At 38.2% G+C, this 18,353-nt stretch overlaps 1 protein-coding gene and 1 non-coding gene across 2 annotated transcripts in view; one reads left to right on the top strand and one right to left on the bottom strand.

The window, feature by feature from the left end:
* LOC106641550 (uncharacterized) overlaps window positions 1-18,353 on the top strand; it is a 64,146-nt gene that overhangs the window by 10,178 nt on the left and 35,615 nt on the right. The window contains exon 2 of the mRNA XM_014356013.2: window positions 14,401-14,535. Coding sequence (XP_014211499.2) covers window positions 14,403-14,535 — 133 coding nt within the window. The 5' untranslated portion in view covers window positions 14,401-14,402. The remainder of the gene's footprint in view (window positions 1-14,400; window positions 14,536-18,353) is intronic.
* TRNAD-GUC (transfer RNA aspartic acid (anticodon GUC)) lies at window positions 724-795 on the bottom strand. The gene has a single exon. It is a non-coding gene; the product is annotated as a tRNA-Asp (tRNA).

The following is an 18,353-nucleotide window of genomic DNA, read 5'->3' as shown; positions in this document are numbered from 1 at the left end:
GTTCGATTACGAGGTGATAGCGGAATACTCTACAATCATCACCTGAATCATGCTACTCTGCATTTGTAGTCTGAAATAACTTTAAGTAATACCTGCAGCATTGTACTCAAAAAATCGAGCCTTTGCGGAATATATTTTTAATTGCAGTTGTACATTAAATATCCTATCTTGAAAGTTTCATTGACAGGCGACTAAATCCTTTCTTTCGTAGCATGATTGGTTAAAAAAAGTCACACAGGATGTGTTTGCTTTTAAAAAATCAATTGCGTTTATACAATTAATACTTCAAGTCAGAGGCGTTTCGAATGTAAAAAAGATTTAGTGTGATACTGTTTTACCTGTTTATTTCATTGAAAGAAACTGGACAAAAAATTTTATGTAATTGAAGGGCTGGATCGAAGAATCACATGGACGTTCCAATACTCTGCAATATAAATGTATGTTATCTCTCACTACATAACGTTACAACGTTTATTTTTTTATAAAATGCACATTTCGCAATGAACATATTTAGTAGACTACTGGCCGCACATTTAATTCTTCGATCCGGCTCTTCAAATTACAGTTAACATCATAGTATTGTATTATTATATTTAAAGTTTTCAAAATATTGTGCCAAAATAACAAAAGCCGACTTTACTTTTTTTTTTATAATAGTGTAAAAAATATTTTTCAAACGTTTAGAAAAAAAAAGAATCAAATGGGAAAAAATAAAAAAAATATCTCCCCGGCGGGGAATCGAACCCCGGTCCTCCACGCGACAGGCGGAGATACTAACCACTATACTACCGAGGATATATTTTTAAGATTTTATAATATCCTTTACTTCCTACAGGAATCCAGTACTATTGATATCTCTTAACATTTTTCAAAGTTGTGAATTTCAATGGTTTTCATGCGTGCAACGTATTCGCCAGTAAAAAAAATTGAAATGAGTAATCACTAGAATAATCAATTTGGACATCAATAAGAGAAACAATTTTACATTCATAATCGATGTTCAATATTTAAATGCCATCATTTGATCAAAGGAACCATATAAAACAGTCATCACATCACATCTCATTAAAATAGGTTTCCATATTGTTGTCAGGTATAGACTGCAACAAATGAAAACTTGACAAGTCTAGTTCGCCCCAGGTTGACGATGACTCGTTTCTCAAGTTCGCTCAGGTATTAAAATTATCCTTGATTCGAGATTCTGGTACACCAAGTTGGTACTTTCGAAGCACTCCTATACATGCCTCGAGCTGTTGCGCTTTCATTTTCAAAATCACGAGCATCATAACGTCGCATAACAAGTTAATTATGCATACACCGTAAATCCAATCCCTCTCGATGACATCATTTTCAGCGAGACGTGTGACATGATTCAGGAAGCCCCCCACGTTCTTTTGCGTACAGTTGCGAGGAAGCACGTATACGGGCACATCGGAAAATAGGGACGTATGATCCTTCGACCTGCAAGCCTTGAAATAAAAATACGCTCGCCGGGAAAAATATTTAATCCACGCAAAAGAGCGCATCTCCGAGCACGTACACCCGCGCCCTTTTTTCGTTGCATCCATGGAAAGAAAATACGCGCTCTCGCAGCGATGAGGGAAAAAAAGCTCTGTAATCCCTTACCACGTTTACGTATACACCTGGTTGACATTTTTTTACTTTTATTCATACGGCCCTCGAACCCATGGAATCTCGTTTTGGAAGAGGTGGCCCACTCCCCGCGCTGTGTTTTGGCGAAAAAGAAAAATTGCCGTTGTCGCGGTGCTTACGAAACAGACCAGGTCAACGAGGCGTTTTCCTCCGCGCGCGCGAAATTAACGCCGTGCAGGTGGCCGGCAAATATTTGCCGGCGACCGCGGGATGAGGCCGGCGATTTGTAATCTTGGCGACGAGATAAGGCGTAGAGGGGAAAACAGGGGAGCGTTGGGAAATGAAAAAAGGCACTCGGGAGGGAGAAAACACGGGTGCAGGCGACGAAATGTGTGTGCATACGGAGCGCGTGTTTGGCCGAGGAAAAAAAAAACAAAAAAAACGGGGAGTGGTCGGTTGTTTGCTTGTACTCTGTAATATGTGAACCAAAAAGAAGAAGACCGTGTTCACACTCTCGTTACGTAAAAATGTGTGTATACCTTTATTTGCGCGCGGCGAATCGTTGACTCGCGGGTCAGGTGGGCGAGCGTGGAGGAGGCTACTTTCGACGGGGAAGTGTGTGTTGGTTCTGCGGTCATATACTCGGCTTTTTTCTATAGCAACCCCGTGGGGAGAAGAGAGCTGTGTTGACCTTTTCTTTGATGCATTTTTTTTTTTTTTTTTTTTTTTTTTACGGTCTACTTACTTAGTGGTTATTGCTTTTTGATTTTTAATTTTTGGACAAAAAAATGATTTGAAGGATTTTTATTTCGAAGAGTTAAAAAAAAAAAACATTATAGGTTCCCGTCTTTGCGAACAGTATTTTGCAACGTCCAACAGCTGAGAGGTTCTCCTTCCGTTGAAATTAATAATATTTTTAATTGAAAATGCATAATATTACCTCATACACGAAACGTGTATTAAATTAACACATATTTTAAACCAGCAGCTGTGGATAAATATGTAAGTGTTTACGTTGAGTATTGGTTAATTGCTTTTTTCGCGAAATACAAACATTACGCAATAAATATTTCATGAGTTGAGCGCTGCTTGAGTGTTTTCCATTCCTCTGCATTTTCGAGCAATGACATTGTTTTCGATAAATCGCATGTGCGTTGATTTATTTCGTCATTAAACAAATTAAAAATAACAGGAAGTTGATCGTACAGAGTATGATATAAGGGTGAAAGCAAAACAACTTGGGGTACCACACCGTATGACAGAACTTATTCATGTTTAGCTATTCTTGGCAACCCCATTAAGACCATCACTAAGTATCAAAACACAAAAAATATGCTTGGTGCTGGTACCAAAACAAATTATATATTCAACAAAAAAATGAGGATCCAATTATAAAGCTACCATTACGTTTTTATTATAGCTCAAAAATTGATCCCTTTGCAATGAAAAGATGAACGTAAACAAAGTAAAATAAGTAACTGCAGGTGCTGAGTAGTGGGGATGGAAAAAATTTCCCAACATTTTCGAAACGCATTTTGCGGCCGTAAATTTAAGCGCATTAAGCTTCCACGTACACGGATCCATTTGAATATTTTAACACCGCATAGGTACCTACGCCATTAGAATTTCCGCTGAAAGCCAAGACGCCGAGGAAACGCGCGGGTGTATATACCTGTACACGAAACGTAAGAAAAAAAAGTATACGCCGACGAGGAGGAGAGGAAAAGTCCCGAGGGAAGAAAATAGATTACGAAACACGCGCGTAGGTGCCCTTAAAGGTGTGTGTATATTTGCTTACGCGGCGCGTAAAGTCGAGAGCGAAGTAAAAAAAATACTCTCGCAGCGGCATTTCGTACGGAATAGAGTACCCAATGCCACCGTCCTGGTCGTGGATGTGGATAAGGTTTATTTTCGCAATGTTTTGGAAAAAGGTATGTGTTTGTCTCTGCAGGAAAAGGCAGAGGGAAAAGGTAACACTTTTTCTTTGCACAGAAGTCCCAATAGATTTTGGTGTCTGATGTGCATATAAAAAGTGAGGCTTTACTCTAACTATACTGTCGATAAGATGATTTTTGCTTGATGTCTTTGTTGCCCGCACGAGTTTTTAATATACCTACATGTATGCAAATTCCACACCAATTAAGCTCAAGTTTGATGGAATTATGCATCAAGTCAACGTGAAAGTCAACCAAGTCTGAAAATCGCTCGAGACTGGACTTTTCGGAGCAAGATAGAGTATACACGTCGCGGGCAAAGTTGTGTCTCACTGGCTTGGTAAAATTATACCTACCGAGCAGAGCTAGGCGAGCCAATTAGCAGGGGCAGGATGACAAGCTACCGTAATTCCCACGCAAGCTCTCCCCGACGACAGATGCACTTCCTCCGTTAATCGCTACCGTAGGTCTCTCGGCGTGTTCTATAGTGCTGTCAACACTCGCCTTAGCTGTATAGCCGCGCGTCGAGTCTATGTACCTCGATCCTTGGGCACAATTTTAACAGCAGTGCCATTAGCGTATGGGCATTTTCACGGGACATGCGTCACGTGTAATAAGCAAACGCGTCGCTCGAGTGGGATATAGTGACTGTTATACGGGGGGATGCTGATTCGCTGAATGGCACGTAACGCGCGACGCGTACAATATGAGAGCCAGCGGAGGAAGGGACACAGTTATTGCCACCGGAAGACGTGTGGTGTAGGTATAAAATCATCCTTCATCTGAAAAGTGAAAAGTACTATCTTTTTAACTGCTTGACAAAGAATCGTGATTACCCTCAATGGTCGAAGTTGTGCACTTTTCGAAGACTTGTTTGATGATCTGAAATATCTGAGTTTTTCTACCTTGCACTTTCAGGGATGAAAAATACTGTTTAGTGGGGGTTACTCACAATTTTTTAAATCTTAATAGACTTGGTCAATTTTGGCGGAAATTTTTGATTTTTCACCAAAGCTAAAACTGCGCGTAATTTATGACTGTTTTTTTTTTTTTTTTTTTTTTTTTTTTTTGTACTTGCTTGATTTTAGTTGAGTCATGTACCGATTTTCCAGGATGACTATGATTTTCTTCAATCAACACAATACATAATACCGCGTAAAAAAATCATTTTTTTTAGTTTTTTCATGCAAAAAAAATTTCTGTTGGAAAATACTTTCGTGACGAATTCTTGGCTAAAGCTGAAACACGAAAATATGGAACATTTTTTTACGACCAAGTCAGTAAATGAGTAAAATCAAGAAACAAAATTGAAATTCCTCTCTCTCTCTCTTTTCTTTCTAACTATATTTGCGCCAATGAGTTATAATTTAATTATTTCAAATAGCGGAAGACTAGGGGACCATGGAGCACGCGGAATAAAATTTTTTTTTCACGGAACCACTGGTATACTCACCTACGGCATATCATTATCCGCGCAGAGAGCGCGCAACTTATAGATCTCGCGACAGATAGTCGTAACCGGAACTTTATCTCAAAACCTTACATTGGACGTACGTATATGTATTATCGAGGTATGTATGATGGTACGTGTATTACACCCGAGCATAGTTGTCACGCCTACGCGCATACGTACAAGATAAAAAGCAAAAGGGGAGCTCGTTAACGGGCGCGATGTGCACGGGACGCGCGTCGACGAGATGACACATCGACGTTGGATGGATGAGCGCTATTGGTTCGGCGGATATGCATCGGCTGTTGAGGCAGCGGAGGGAAAGGAGGGAAGTGGGCACTTAACGGGGCTCTAGAATCGCTCGAGCGACTCTTATTTTTATAATCGCCGGCGTTTCGATGCTACCTAACAAATGTACACCCATTTATTGCACTGTGCGAGATATTCTCGCTGCGGGTTTCTAGTTTTCGTTTCGCAGTCGCTCCTTTTCATTTTTTTTTTCTGCTCCAGAGCGTGATTCTGAGCTTTTGCACCTTCGTTCGTGGGTGTCTGATATGTTCTTCCCTTGGGGATTCCTGTACGAGCTGCCGCGTGGATATGTAGGTCGAAGCAAGTCGGAGTAAATTGAAAATCGCGAGTTTTCATGGTTGACCGGCGACCGCGAAACTGCTCGAACGCGCGAGAATGACGTTGAGTAATCATTTTCGTTTAATGAGATTGTGCCTTGTTTTTCGTTTTGTAAGTTTACTCCAGTGGACACACAGTAAATCCAAGCATGTTAAAGTACACGTTTAAAGTGTGTAGTTAAAATTTTTGTTTTTCATAAAGCATATTGTGGTGGCGTGGATAATAATTTTAAGGACAACCAAAGCTATGGTGCACCAAGTGGTTCACCAGTTCCACTAAACTGGACATATTTAAATGGAAAAAACTAAAGGTGGAAAGGTGTGGAATGGAAAAACGTGTGTCCCAGAAATAAATTGTTTCCCGCGTAACAAAAAACATGTTTGGAAAAACTTTTTTTAAAGTTTAGTTAGAAAAAAGTTTTTTCAAATATTTCCAATGACCCATTCCCACAATTTTCCCAAACCAAAAAAAAACTTTTGACAAACTTTATATCAAGTTATATTTAATTTTTGTAAAACGTGGCTATCATTTGTGAATTAAAAACAAATCTTTAAAAAAGTTGATAGAAAGTTTAAATAAAGTTTTTTTAAACTTTACTGTTTACAATTAAAAAGAAAATTAAAATTTTTTTTACATTTAATTTTGATTTAGTTTTACATTGACAAAGTTTAGAAAAACACATATGTCTAGACAATGAAAAACATACAGATTTATTACACAAGTGATTTAAAATTTAACTATCTTGAATTGGAATAGATCACGGTAAGAGTATATCTGAAAAATCAAGGGCCCCGATGAATGAAACGACTCACTCATGCATTGAATCCGTGTATCCTAAAAAAACAAGAAAAATCCACAAAGATCAATTATCTTTTGAATAAAAATACATTTTGAAAATTAGTAGTAAAAAGACAACTTATTTGATTTCGCTCCGTTATAGAATCGATTGAAAAAGAACTGCTTTCCACCCTCAGCCAATAAATTAATTCAACCCGTAGAGAAGCAACATACGCAGAACTTAGCAGTGTCCCCATCAGCAATCCCAGCTTACACGTTTGTTGAAAATGGCACGATGGAGGTTACAAAACTGGGGCTACAAAAAGTTGATGGCAATGTTACAATCTGTTTGGCACTTTGAAATCAAACGTTGCTTTCCAAAATGTAAAAAATAGTTCGGTAGGCACTTTCATTTGCACGCATGAATATAACCTAGAGAGGTTATTAACAAGAACAACTACAACAACAATACCTGGGAATAATCATTTTTCTTCATAAGCGACATCAGATTCTCCTCAAGTTTTTCTGAATCCGTTGTATTACTTGGCTGAGAAAAGGAAGAACTATTCAAAGCTGATCTACAAATTGAAAGGCTGTCGAGACGCTGTAACGTGAAAATTTTTCTGATATCATACACCGATTGTCAACATGAAAAAATTGAGCGACAGTTTGTATACTATATATGTTTAACAAACAAACGCTCGATGTTGACAGACTCTGGGTGTACTTCGTAACCTTTAGACGTTTGTTGTTCTCTCAATAAAAAAATAGCATTCGCAGCTGCTGCGAATGCTATTTCGCAATAACGTCAAAAGCTGAAAAATGTGCTCAAAGTAGGAAAAATCAATTTTGACTATGAAATAATAAAAATGAAACGTGATGTTAGCCTACTCCAAGCTTAAAGAGTTTTTTCACACGTGCGTAAAAAAGTGACACTTCTCTCGTGAATTTTAACTTGTAAAAAAACGTCAGAAGACGTGGAGAAAATTCATCTTCGCAAGTGAAAATTTTCACTCCGTTCGTATGAAAACTCACGAGTTTCGGGTTCAAATATTATTTGCGAATCGAGTTTACGAAAAGGAAAAAAAACAAATAAGAGTTCAAGATCTCTCGCGACAACTTAGCTCACCCTGAAAAATGTAATGAAACGAACCCCCCATTTTTCCTTTCTCGAAGAGTACAATACAAAGGGCAGAAGCGGAAGTCGGGGAATCACGAAAAATCCAAGACAAAACTAATATAACTTTGGATATCATCATCGACGACGGTATACGCGAGGGAAAAACTTTTTCGTTGCGATACGTCGCGTCCGCGGTGAAGAAGCCGACGGTATTTTATCGTATACAAGCGCGTCTCGGCCTATGGGTGTGCATACTACCGCCCCGCGCTAGAAAGGCTTTAACGAGTCGAAACAACTTTAATCAAGCGTAGGTATACAACTTCGCCCACCGCCCTATACAGCTTGGACTTGACAAACTGCAGCGCCATGACCTCCGATGCAACTTGTAAGTAATTGCAAATGCTCGCAAATGAACGAAATGAAAAATTGTACCGTCAAACCCGCGGATTGACCCTTGCCCGTACTTTCGAGGCGTTTTTTTTCTGGTAAACCGAACGGCGTGGAGTTGTTTCGAAATTTTTTCTCGTACTATTTTGTAAGGCGTCTCTTTTTTTGCTCTTTTGTATCGGAAAAGCGAAACTCAGTCGAGCTAGAATTTTAACGAGTGTTTGGGCGATCTCATTTTTAATAATTTTAATTGATCCATCCATAAAATATCGACGATAGAGCGAGAAAAATTAATAGCAAAGTCAGAGTACACTCAAAGTTGTGTTGGATTATGTAACATGTACCAAGACTTGGGCACAATTATTTTGTGGATTTTTAATCACTTTGAAACGAAATTTTTTTTCGTTTATCAATTTCGAAAAAACAGTACTGATAATTTTTTTTTCAATAACATATAAGTACGAGTATAATACATGTCAGATATTGAAGTTTACTGTACAGAACTTGAAATTAAATATTTAATTCTTGTTAAAATTTTTCGCCACATTTTTCAAAAATGTTCTTTTTTTCGAATAGTAATTACGTTGTTTTTGTTGAAAAAGAAATTTGCCACGAACTCTGTTACGAGTAATAAAAGCAATAAAAACAACTTAAGCATAAATAATGCGTTAAATTTTGAGCCAAAAATTGTATTGCAAAAAATTGGAAAAGAATAGGTGCCCAAGTCTGTGTGTAACTATAGTACTCCTATCTTTAAAAAATGATGGGTCACGTGATGAAGCCTGTTTATTCGATGTGTGGTTGGCTGAGACTGATCAAGCGCGGGTAGATTTAAAAAATCAGTGAAAAGTCATTTAAATTTTTATTTAAAAAATACCCCCTAGTTTCATAAAAAATGTATGCGTCTCGCTATGCTTACTTCTTATTTAGAACTAAATTCACTCATAAATTAATAAAGTGATATTTTCAACGTTTTTTATTAAAATATCTTAATAATGATCTACAGCAACGGGTATTGTACCATCATGAGAGTAAGAATCTGGACTGCCAAGTAAACATTTTTATAGAATTCAAGTAAATAAATAATATGAAAAATATTCAGTATCGAACTTCATTGTGGAAGTCATGCGATGCAAGACTTAGGAAAAGTATACTACTATTACTACGGTATATTTATGTAAATATCTACCTTTTTTACCGTCGAAAGGATTTAAATGACTGATTTTTTCTTTAAAACTGATTAAAAAGTCAAATGACAATTTCTGAGACGTTTTATCGCGTCATAAAATACTCGCAAAGCGCGTTCGGTTACATGTAGTACAGCTATTAAAAGATAGTACTCTATACTGGTTGTGTTATCTGCTACTTTGACAAAGTAAGTACATCCCACAGCGAAAAAATAACATACTCGATCGACATCGAAGTTTACCCGCACTACAAGTGCAATGTCGCGACGTTCCTTGTACCAGCGCGACTCGAAGATTAATTACGATCAAGAGTATAGCCTCCGCGACTTCCATCGAGCGTGCACACATTGAATTTCCAATCGGATGAATCTACGGCTCGAGCCTGTGAGATATCAATCCTCGATCGCTTGGCATCGGCAATAATCACCAGCAACCAACATCAATCCGATCGAATTTCTTTTTTCAAGCAATTCATTCCGCCGTAAGTATGACAAGAAAAATAGAGGAGACCTGTCAGTCAGCCGCGCAGTTGGATGAAAGACGTCGGCATCAATAAACTTTGCTCGGCGCGTTATTAGTAACAATTTCACTGCAAACACACACCCGAGGTCCGTGCAGCGGCTAATCGAGTGTATAGGAGTCGTTGGGCTGTGCGCTCGTTTAGTATATCGCGAATAAAATCAATCGAGCGGGGGGACAATGATAGGCGAAGGTCGACACCCACACGTTTCCCCGCCCCGTAGTCATACCAACGATACATCAACGATAAAAAAACATGTAGTATGTGCTCTCTGCTTCGGAAAACATGGGGGAAACAATACACACGCGATGGCCAATTCGTGCGTTATCGCTGCGTGACGACACACGGTTGTTGTTGATCAGGATTTTTTTTCGTACCTACTACTAAGTATAGTAGAACAAACAAAACTAGATAATAACTACGTGCCTCTGGTTTTCATCACAATTTTTTGTACGTATGTACTTACTGTGTCAAGGAGGAAAATCCAGCTGTGGGTTCCAGGATTCACGAATCTGTATATATAGTTTGTTGGTTCACGCGGGTTCACGAGTCTTATGACCCGCACCTACATATTACATTACGTTAGTGGATTAACCAAAATTGGGGAGAGGGGGGTCTAAAATACTGAGGGTAAATAAACAATGGTTTACATCGAGCATGAAAAAAAAGGTTAATGAAAGTGCAAAGCAGAAAGGGCTTGTGTGTGCATAAAATTACTGGTTACTGTTATGAACTTTCGTCAAAGTCAGCGTAGTTGCCGCAATATGATTAATATTTTTATATTGTATATGCATTAAATAGATATTTTAGTTATACATAAAAGTTACGAAGTGCAGAGCAACAAATGACTTTTTTTCGTCTATATATTTCTAAACCGTTGAAATAGTGGTTGTTGTTTCGTGGTTTTGCTTCAACAATAAAATAGACTATCAGTTTTTTTAACCCACCCTCCCCTAAAACGGGGACATTCAACGTAAATTTGCCTATCTTAGTACTAATGTGTTCTACTCATCACACCTTTACAAGAACATTCATACGATGGCAGTAGTAATCCTCTATTTTGTGTTTACCTCAACATTCGATTCTGGATGGCATCGTACAGATCATCATGTTCTACTCGTTATACACTTTCATTTGAAAGAGTTGTAGAAAAAGAGAGTAATTTGTCTCGATTTCCATATTGGATCTCAAAATTCGAGTAACGAATTGTAAAGTAATCGGTAATTCGACACTTTTTAGTGGCATTTATATTAAATTTACCATAGTACAAAGATGTGTAAAAAAAATATCATGATCGGATGATGGGAAACGGTCGAAAAGTCGATCGTAAGATTTATCCCAAGTAGACAAAAAAACCAAGTTAATTAAAAATTTTTTTTTATGTACAGAGTTTTATTAACAGTGTTTTCCTTTCGTTTGAAAAATTAAAAAATTTTTTGACTCAAAGATGCTCATCACTCGATGAACAGTTCAATTCCCAACCGGAAATAACTTTCCATGCTACACTTTTGCAGTACCAAAGACCAGATAGCCGCTTACACTCTCTTCAATTACCTGATGATGTTTTTAGGTCGATGCTACCCGAAAACTGATGAAAAGACACGTACACACACATGCAAACTCTTCCGTGCGCTATTTAGTAGCACAACTTTGAAAACGAAGTATCTTTGACGGCGGGAGTAGTGGGCTTTATTTCTTCTTCTTTTTGGCGTGCGGAAAAAAACTGCAAATAAGACGCTTGTAAGTAGCGAGAGTTATTAAGTCACTCGCAAAGTGTCTTCTAAGTAATTGAAAAGTCGTGAATGCAAGAGAAAGGGACCCGCCGAGGCTGTTGGTCTTATGAAAGTGGCTTCGACGAGATGTTCTGTACCATGTACAAATAGATACACTCGGTAAGGCTCGCACTTTGGTAACAGTTTATTTAATGGCGTTGAGTTACCAAAACAATTATCGGAGACTATTAACCGATAAATAATTATACGAAAAGACGTGAAAAAAAAGCTTTCGCATAACTTTGGCGCAAAATGAAGACTATACCATACCCTTTTTCGATACCACAATACCCCATCAACAAAGAACGGAGAGGAAACATAAAACCGACAGGACGGAAAAGAAGTCACCGCGGTACTTACCATTATGCATTCGCATCTGCAAGCCGAGAAAGAGAGAGGGTCCTCGAGCATATTATACGCGACACGTACACGAACCTACGTACACACGAGCGGTGGTATTCCCTTGGAACCCACGAAGCGGCATCGCGTGTATCATATAAATGTCGCGGAGGAGATCCGCGTGACTTGCCCTCCGGGCTCTGTGTGGACTGGCGCGCCGATGACCCGCGCGGAGTTCAAGATACACGTAAGGGTGGGCACTACAAAAAGGAGCACATGAAAAAAAAAAAAAACAAAAAAAAAAAAACGAACAGACTTGGCGATCGAGGATACGAAAGAGGACACAGATATTGTACCGGTCGATGTGGGACGGAGCAACAGTGAGCTGTGGTTAATAAGTTGTTGGCGATGAATGAACATTTGCTCTGTTTTGTGATGTGGATTTCAAGGTGGTTTTGCATGAACTGCTGATAAGACCTCGAACATCGGAGACCGAGGAATCTTTCAATTTTTTGGAGATCGGTTGGAGCGAGAGTAAATGACTGTGTGGTCGATCAGGTAGAAGTACTAATCGAAACTCTAGACAAAAGCTTTCGTTACTGCCAACACGAGATTCTACCATAAAGATATCATTCGACTACATTGGAATGTGTCACGTTATCCCCGTCTACCTCGAAAAAATTTTTTTTTCTCACACGAAGCTTTCCTCTTCGAGCACGGAGAGTCGTCCAACAGAGCCAGCGAGGAGCAATCTCAACGGACGAAAGGGAAAAAAAGTCGCAAAAAATCTCACATCCAAAATAAAAGGATGAGACGAAGGAGGAGAAGGAGTGGAAAAAATAATAATTAAAAGAGCGTGGTTAAAGACAGCCCCGGGGAGGGACCGGTTTGGCAGCGTCGCGCACCTATATACACACCTTCGTCTCAGCGATCGACACTCCCTCCCACAGCGCGCTTCTCCCCATCTCGTCGTCACGCATGTTGTTGTTTGCAGCGCCTCATAAGACCTTCTCTCGCACCTATACAACACACGCACTCATGCTCGAGTGCGCTGCTCTTGCCCTTGCAACAATTGTAATGCGCGTTTGGGTAGGTTACACTCACAGCATAATACATGCATCAGCACGTGCGCACGAACGATATCTCTGGGGCGTGACGACGCTCCGTCGATGTTGCTGTACACGGAGCTGCTACGGAGTAACCAGCTTTTGTTCCTTGTGGCGGGCGGATAATCCCGCGGCTGATGCACAACGGGCCTCCCTCGCCAAGGCCGCTAACTTGTCTCTATCCTCCTCTCTCTGTAGGTACTCATGAGGAGGTAGGGCCGTAAGTATGAACATTCCGTGCCATATACATTATTATTATATTTTCATAGAGATCTCGTGTATATGTTTCTACATGAGCTTGCGTGCACTTACATAGTAGATGAAGGAGGCGGCTTCGGAATGTGATCATTAAGATTTCAACGGGGTCGCCTTGTCGGGCATGAGTGGGGGGGGGGTGTGCACTTTTATTATTATATACAGTACATGGACTACAGAGTGACTGACGTACTGATGCATGAAAGCTTATTTTTTGTTGACATGCTGGCTGGAACAATATAGGTATACGCGTGGTATGACGGAGGTGAGAAAAGTAGACGTGCATAATTGCTTATGATGGCTGTGAAAGTGTGAAGCTTGAAGGAGGAGGAGACAAACGCTGAAATGAAGTTTTTTTTCGCGAACGACAGGAACGTGCGCACAATTGTTAAAAACCAGGCTTATGGCCTATTTGAATTTTGGAACAATCCCTCCAAGCACGCTTCATTCAAAGATTTCGGGGTGTGGATCATGCATTTGGATCAAAATTTTTGGAATATTTCCTTACGCCGAAACTAGAAGTAAGTCCCAGTGATAGAGTCTAACGATTTGTTGTCTTGAAGTTATGGCTAAGTGTTTTACACCCAACGACTGTATCTCTGATGTATATGTAATTGAAGCTCCCCAAAGGTTAACGGATTTAAATCAAGTTTCAGGGTAAAGATAAAAAATACACATTATTCCTAAATTTTTTATGATTAGCTGTAAACGAGAGCTGTAAATAACAATATTTCTAAAGTTTTATCTCAGCTTTCGTTTCCACATCGTTAGGCTACTCTGATATTCCATGCATGTGATTGAGATATGACTGCCTGACATAAATTCGATATGTTGCGATTATTTAATATTTCACTGAAAAAAAAACTTATTTGTAGTTTTTGAGTATTACAGCGTGTTCTTACTTTTGGAAGCGAATTGCATTTATTTACAATCCCCGCGGAATCTTATATACACAAAGTACGGACTGTTGGTACAGAGACGCTAAAAGATGTGATAAATAATGAAAAATGAAAATTAATGGCGTGAAAAATATCAATGATTCATTACTTTTTGTGACATTGTTACAGGGTATGCCAATAAAATCATTTGCTGTAACCTTAATGCGAGAAAGTCGCGAAATTCGAGCACAATGTTCGCAAGAGTAGGTTACACCCTACTAACTGTTTGTCAGAGAAATTTGTTAATTACCCATAAATTAGCAGCAATTAATACCATTTAGAATGATTGCCCATCAAAGTCACGAGAAAGGATGCGTTACACACATCCACATAAATACAAAGCAAAGCCTGCCACAGTCGATACTTATATCAAGGGGGTCATCTTATTGTTACAGGAATGGCGACCGCTGCCGGGCTCGAGGTACGAGAATCTGGACGTGCTTTAAGTTTCCACACAGAAACGCCCCATCTGGTATCCACCGGAAGTGGAAGGTTGTCAACTACCGTCACGCTTCACCCGTTGCCCGAAGGTACGTATAACCAAAACTCCCCTGTACCGTACATTGTAATATACTCTAGAAATACGGAGTCGTGCGATTTATTTTGCGCGATAAATAAAAAATCGATCTTAGAAAAAACTAAGTTTGCGATGAATACCCGAGGAAAATTTTTAGCCCAGAAAAAGAAAAAGCGTCCCTGATAACCTTTCCGAAAGTTCAACAAAATACTTTTTCAAATGCGTGATTTTTCAGCCATTCGCTTGGATTGAATATAAACCTTTGATCGCTCCGCGAAAGTATAAGCTTCGAAGCTACTCAGTTCAAGCACGTATTCATATGCGTCTGCACTCGCGTTTGCAAAGCAGGTACTTACTTCGGATTTTTTTTTCATCAAGCAGATCCACTAGAAGTTTTTACATTTCCGCTCTATACTATTCCATGTAGCTCTCTTTCTCTTGACCTGTTTCAGTATACAAAAAGAGATTTGTAGACTGAAACAGAAATTTTGGGAATTTCAAATAACACAATACCTTTCAATTCGTCATTTCAATAGTATAGCTTGACTTGACAAATGCATCAATAATATTGAGAAAAGAAGTGGTAAAATAATCACTTAAGGTAGGAGGAAAGAATGGGGTTGTTGTAAGCCTTTAAAGGAGGAGTTTAATAATATACAGAACCACAAAATAAAAAATTTAGTTGCTGTGAAGTAAACACTCATTTTATAATTATACTTTAACTAATATTGAAGTTATAATTATCATTCATTCCTTATTATTTTTCGTTTAATACATTAGTAATTTTGGCAAACGCAGCGTCGTCAAAGAGGACTTACTATTGGCCAGGTGAAACTGATGGGAGGGGATAGATGAGTCAACACCAGCGTGCGTAGTGGCGAAAATAGGAAACTTGGGGTACCAAATTACTGTCATTTTTGCTTAATGAAGAAAATAATAATAGCATTTCGTCAAATTTACAGATGTTATCATCACGTATGCATAAATAGTAACAATATAATGAAATTGCAGTTGCACAAATGTAAAAAAATGAACTATGTGGTGCCAAGAACGGTTGTAAAATGTTTGAATGTAACAATATATTAATAAAGTCTCGTTAATTTTCGATTCAGAGCACACTCTCAGCAGCAGACAGCAAAAAGAATAGTATATTGCGTACGAGTTTGCAAAGACTTCGATTTACGAACCGAGAGGTTTACGGCACGAGCCGAAGGCAAGGGCCGTAACGAGGTTCGTAAAGAAGCCTTTTCAAACGAGTTTCGTATACTATTTTTCCGCCTGAGAACCCAAAATCAAGCGGCGAAGGTGCTATTTTGAGGTTAGAAGGCGGAAAAGATAGTTACGTGAAATAAGACATGATCATTGTGATTTCTATTATTAAAACGTTTATGAAATATGGGTGTAAGAAAGTGCTGTGTTGTTCAGTGTAACAGTAGCGCAAAGACAGATGGAGTAAAATTACATGAATTTCGGTGATTATCCAACTGTAAATAAAGGTAATTTTCATGTGCATTGCAACTTAGACAATTTTCAAAATGATCTGAATAAAATGTACATGCAGGTTAACTTTGTACGGAGCTGAAGTTACCGAAGTCTGCCTTATTACGACGGCACTTGTCAAATTGCTAACTCCATCACTTTGAAATTCTGTAACATCGCACACATGACTACTTTCAACCAACTGTTTACCTTTTTTTAAGGCTTCAGAGTTAAAACAAATCGAGTGTGTGATATTCCTAAAGCCTGTTTTTATGATAACATCCATTATCAGATGACTAAATATACTAATTTTTTGCTAATTAATTGATTATTACTAAAAGTGTGCATCGGTGTATGCTGTTGACGTATAATGTGGGTACCCGTGGTTGATTTTGACACCAAGAGTGGCGCTGCATGACATGCACCTGGCCAATACAGTGCCGTGTTTTCTGGCTTAAAATAATATAATGTTGAGGTAAATGCAGACGTTCGGGATTGACTCATAGGTTCATTGTTACCACGTATATCGTAAGAGAATACGATTTAATTTTTTTTTTTTTTTTTTTTTTAATACAGTGAAATAAAGGAATATAAATATCTTAAATTGTTAGTTTGTTTGTCATAAATTAAAATTTTTTTTTCATTAATAAAACACTGTTACGTAAAGTAGTACAAAAATTACATTAACAATAAGAAAAACCAAGAAAAATTTTTTTTTCATTAACGGCATAAGCAAAATCTCTATTTTAATATGTGTCCGGCACTGCGTCCGAATTGAATTGTGATAAGAATTACTTTAAAGGGAGTCATCTGTCATACCTAAATGTTTGTAGTCACAGTTATCCCATTCTTTCCTAATACTCACGGTACATACATAAAATTCTGTTTAGATGTCGATAGAGTTTGAAAAACGAGAAAATTTTTTAGTAAAAAACAACTTAACTATAATTTTACGGAGTACATAAAAAAAATTATAATTAAGTTATTTTTTAACATTTTTAACTTTTACAGAATCCTATCATAAAAGATTGATTGCCATGCGGCTAAAATATCGAGTAGACTGTTTGGCGGTATTTTTCAAAGATCATTTGCATTTAATTGCTGCGAACATTAATATGGAATCATTTTATCACATAAAAATGATCAAAAGCCTACACCAGTTATTTTCTTTCCATTAAGAATTAATTATTTAGACAAAAAGTTGAATATGATAAAAATTAAGGTGAAAAAAGAAAAAAACAACAAACTGAGATTCGTGTCGTAGCACTTGAATAAGTTGCTTCTCAAACTTGGTCAATATTGAATATTAAATATATTGAAATTTTATCCACGTACTTTTGAGCTGTATAAACAATACCTCGAACAATACTGTACGAAAATATCTACAATTTTTAAAACTTGATCACAGACTTTGATCAATTAAAATTTATTGGTTCTCTTAAATTCAAGTTTTTCCTGGGTAAAATAAAAAAATTGTACTTTTAGCAAAGTTTGCAAATGATTACTTGAAAATAATGAGGATTGGGTTGATATTTTTATCGATACCTATTTCCGTACTGGCAATTAATCACAATTTGATATTTATTATTTGCGAGTGTACGTATCATCGATAGGGTATACTGTCTTAATTTTTTTCAAGAAACAAAAATATCACGCTCATAGCGTATGAAATGGCAAAAAAATTCACGTTTCAAAATCTACACGCGAAAAAAACCTTTAAAAAATGAGTTACGGTCTCAACAGTATTCCACAACAGCCAAAGTTGAAAACTTTGTAACTCTCATGAAATATTCATTTCCAAAACTTACTTTGCAAACGCGTTCGAGAAAGAAAAGAAAAACGAGACTTGTAAAATCCATCATCCCAACCTAGACACACATACACACAGAAGAAAAAAAAGGGAGAGGGAGAGGGATGAATAATGAAACCCGCACGCTGTGCCTATGTAACAATAATACTACGAAGTAGCCGGCATGACGAAATCGTGCGCTATCTCGACGATTTAATGCCGCGTATCGTGGCGATAAATTCCGAGAGGCGCGCGACGCCCGTTTTATACGCGCGTACGCGTGCATTTTTTCCGGGACGCGAGCGTAGGCAAAAATTGCGCTGCTGCATTACTTGCACGGACGAGCAAAAGAAAGGGAAAGAGTCGGGTTTAAAATTAATGGAAAGACGCATCGAGCGCATGTACAGAGAAGGAAAGGAAAACAAAGCCGGCCGGCTCTCGCTCCGCATCGTAAATTCACAGTGCTGCGTTGTTGTACATCAGTGCAGACACTGTGCAATGTAAGTATAAATGAGAATTGATACAGTCTAAGCTCTACACGTGATGTATGCATGTATACTAAA

The sequence above is a fragment of the Copidosoma floridanum genome, unplaced genomic scaffold (genome assembly GCF_036245765.1).
Source record: "Copidosoma floridanum isolate Cflo_tuat_1 unplaced genomic scaffold, Cflo_Japanese_pri ptg000040l, whole genome shotgun sequence".
Taxonomy (NCBI): domain Eukaryota; kingdom Metazoa; phylum Arthropoda; class Insecta; order Hymenoptera; family Encyrtidae; genus Copidosoma; species Copidosoma floridanum.
The sequence above is the reverse complement of the archived record's forward strand: the minus strand, read 5'-3'. Positions and strand labels throughout refer to the sequence as shown.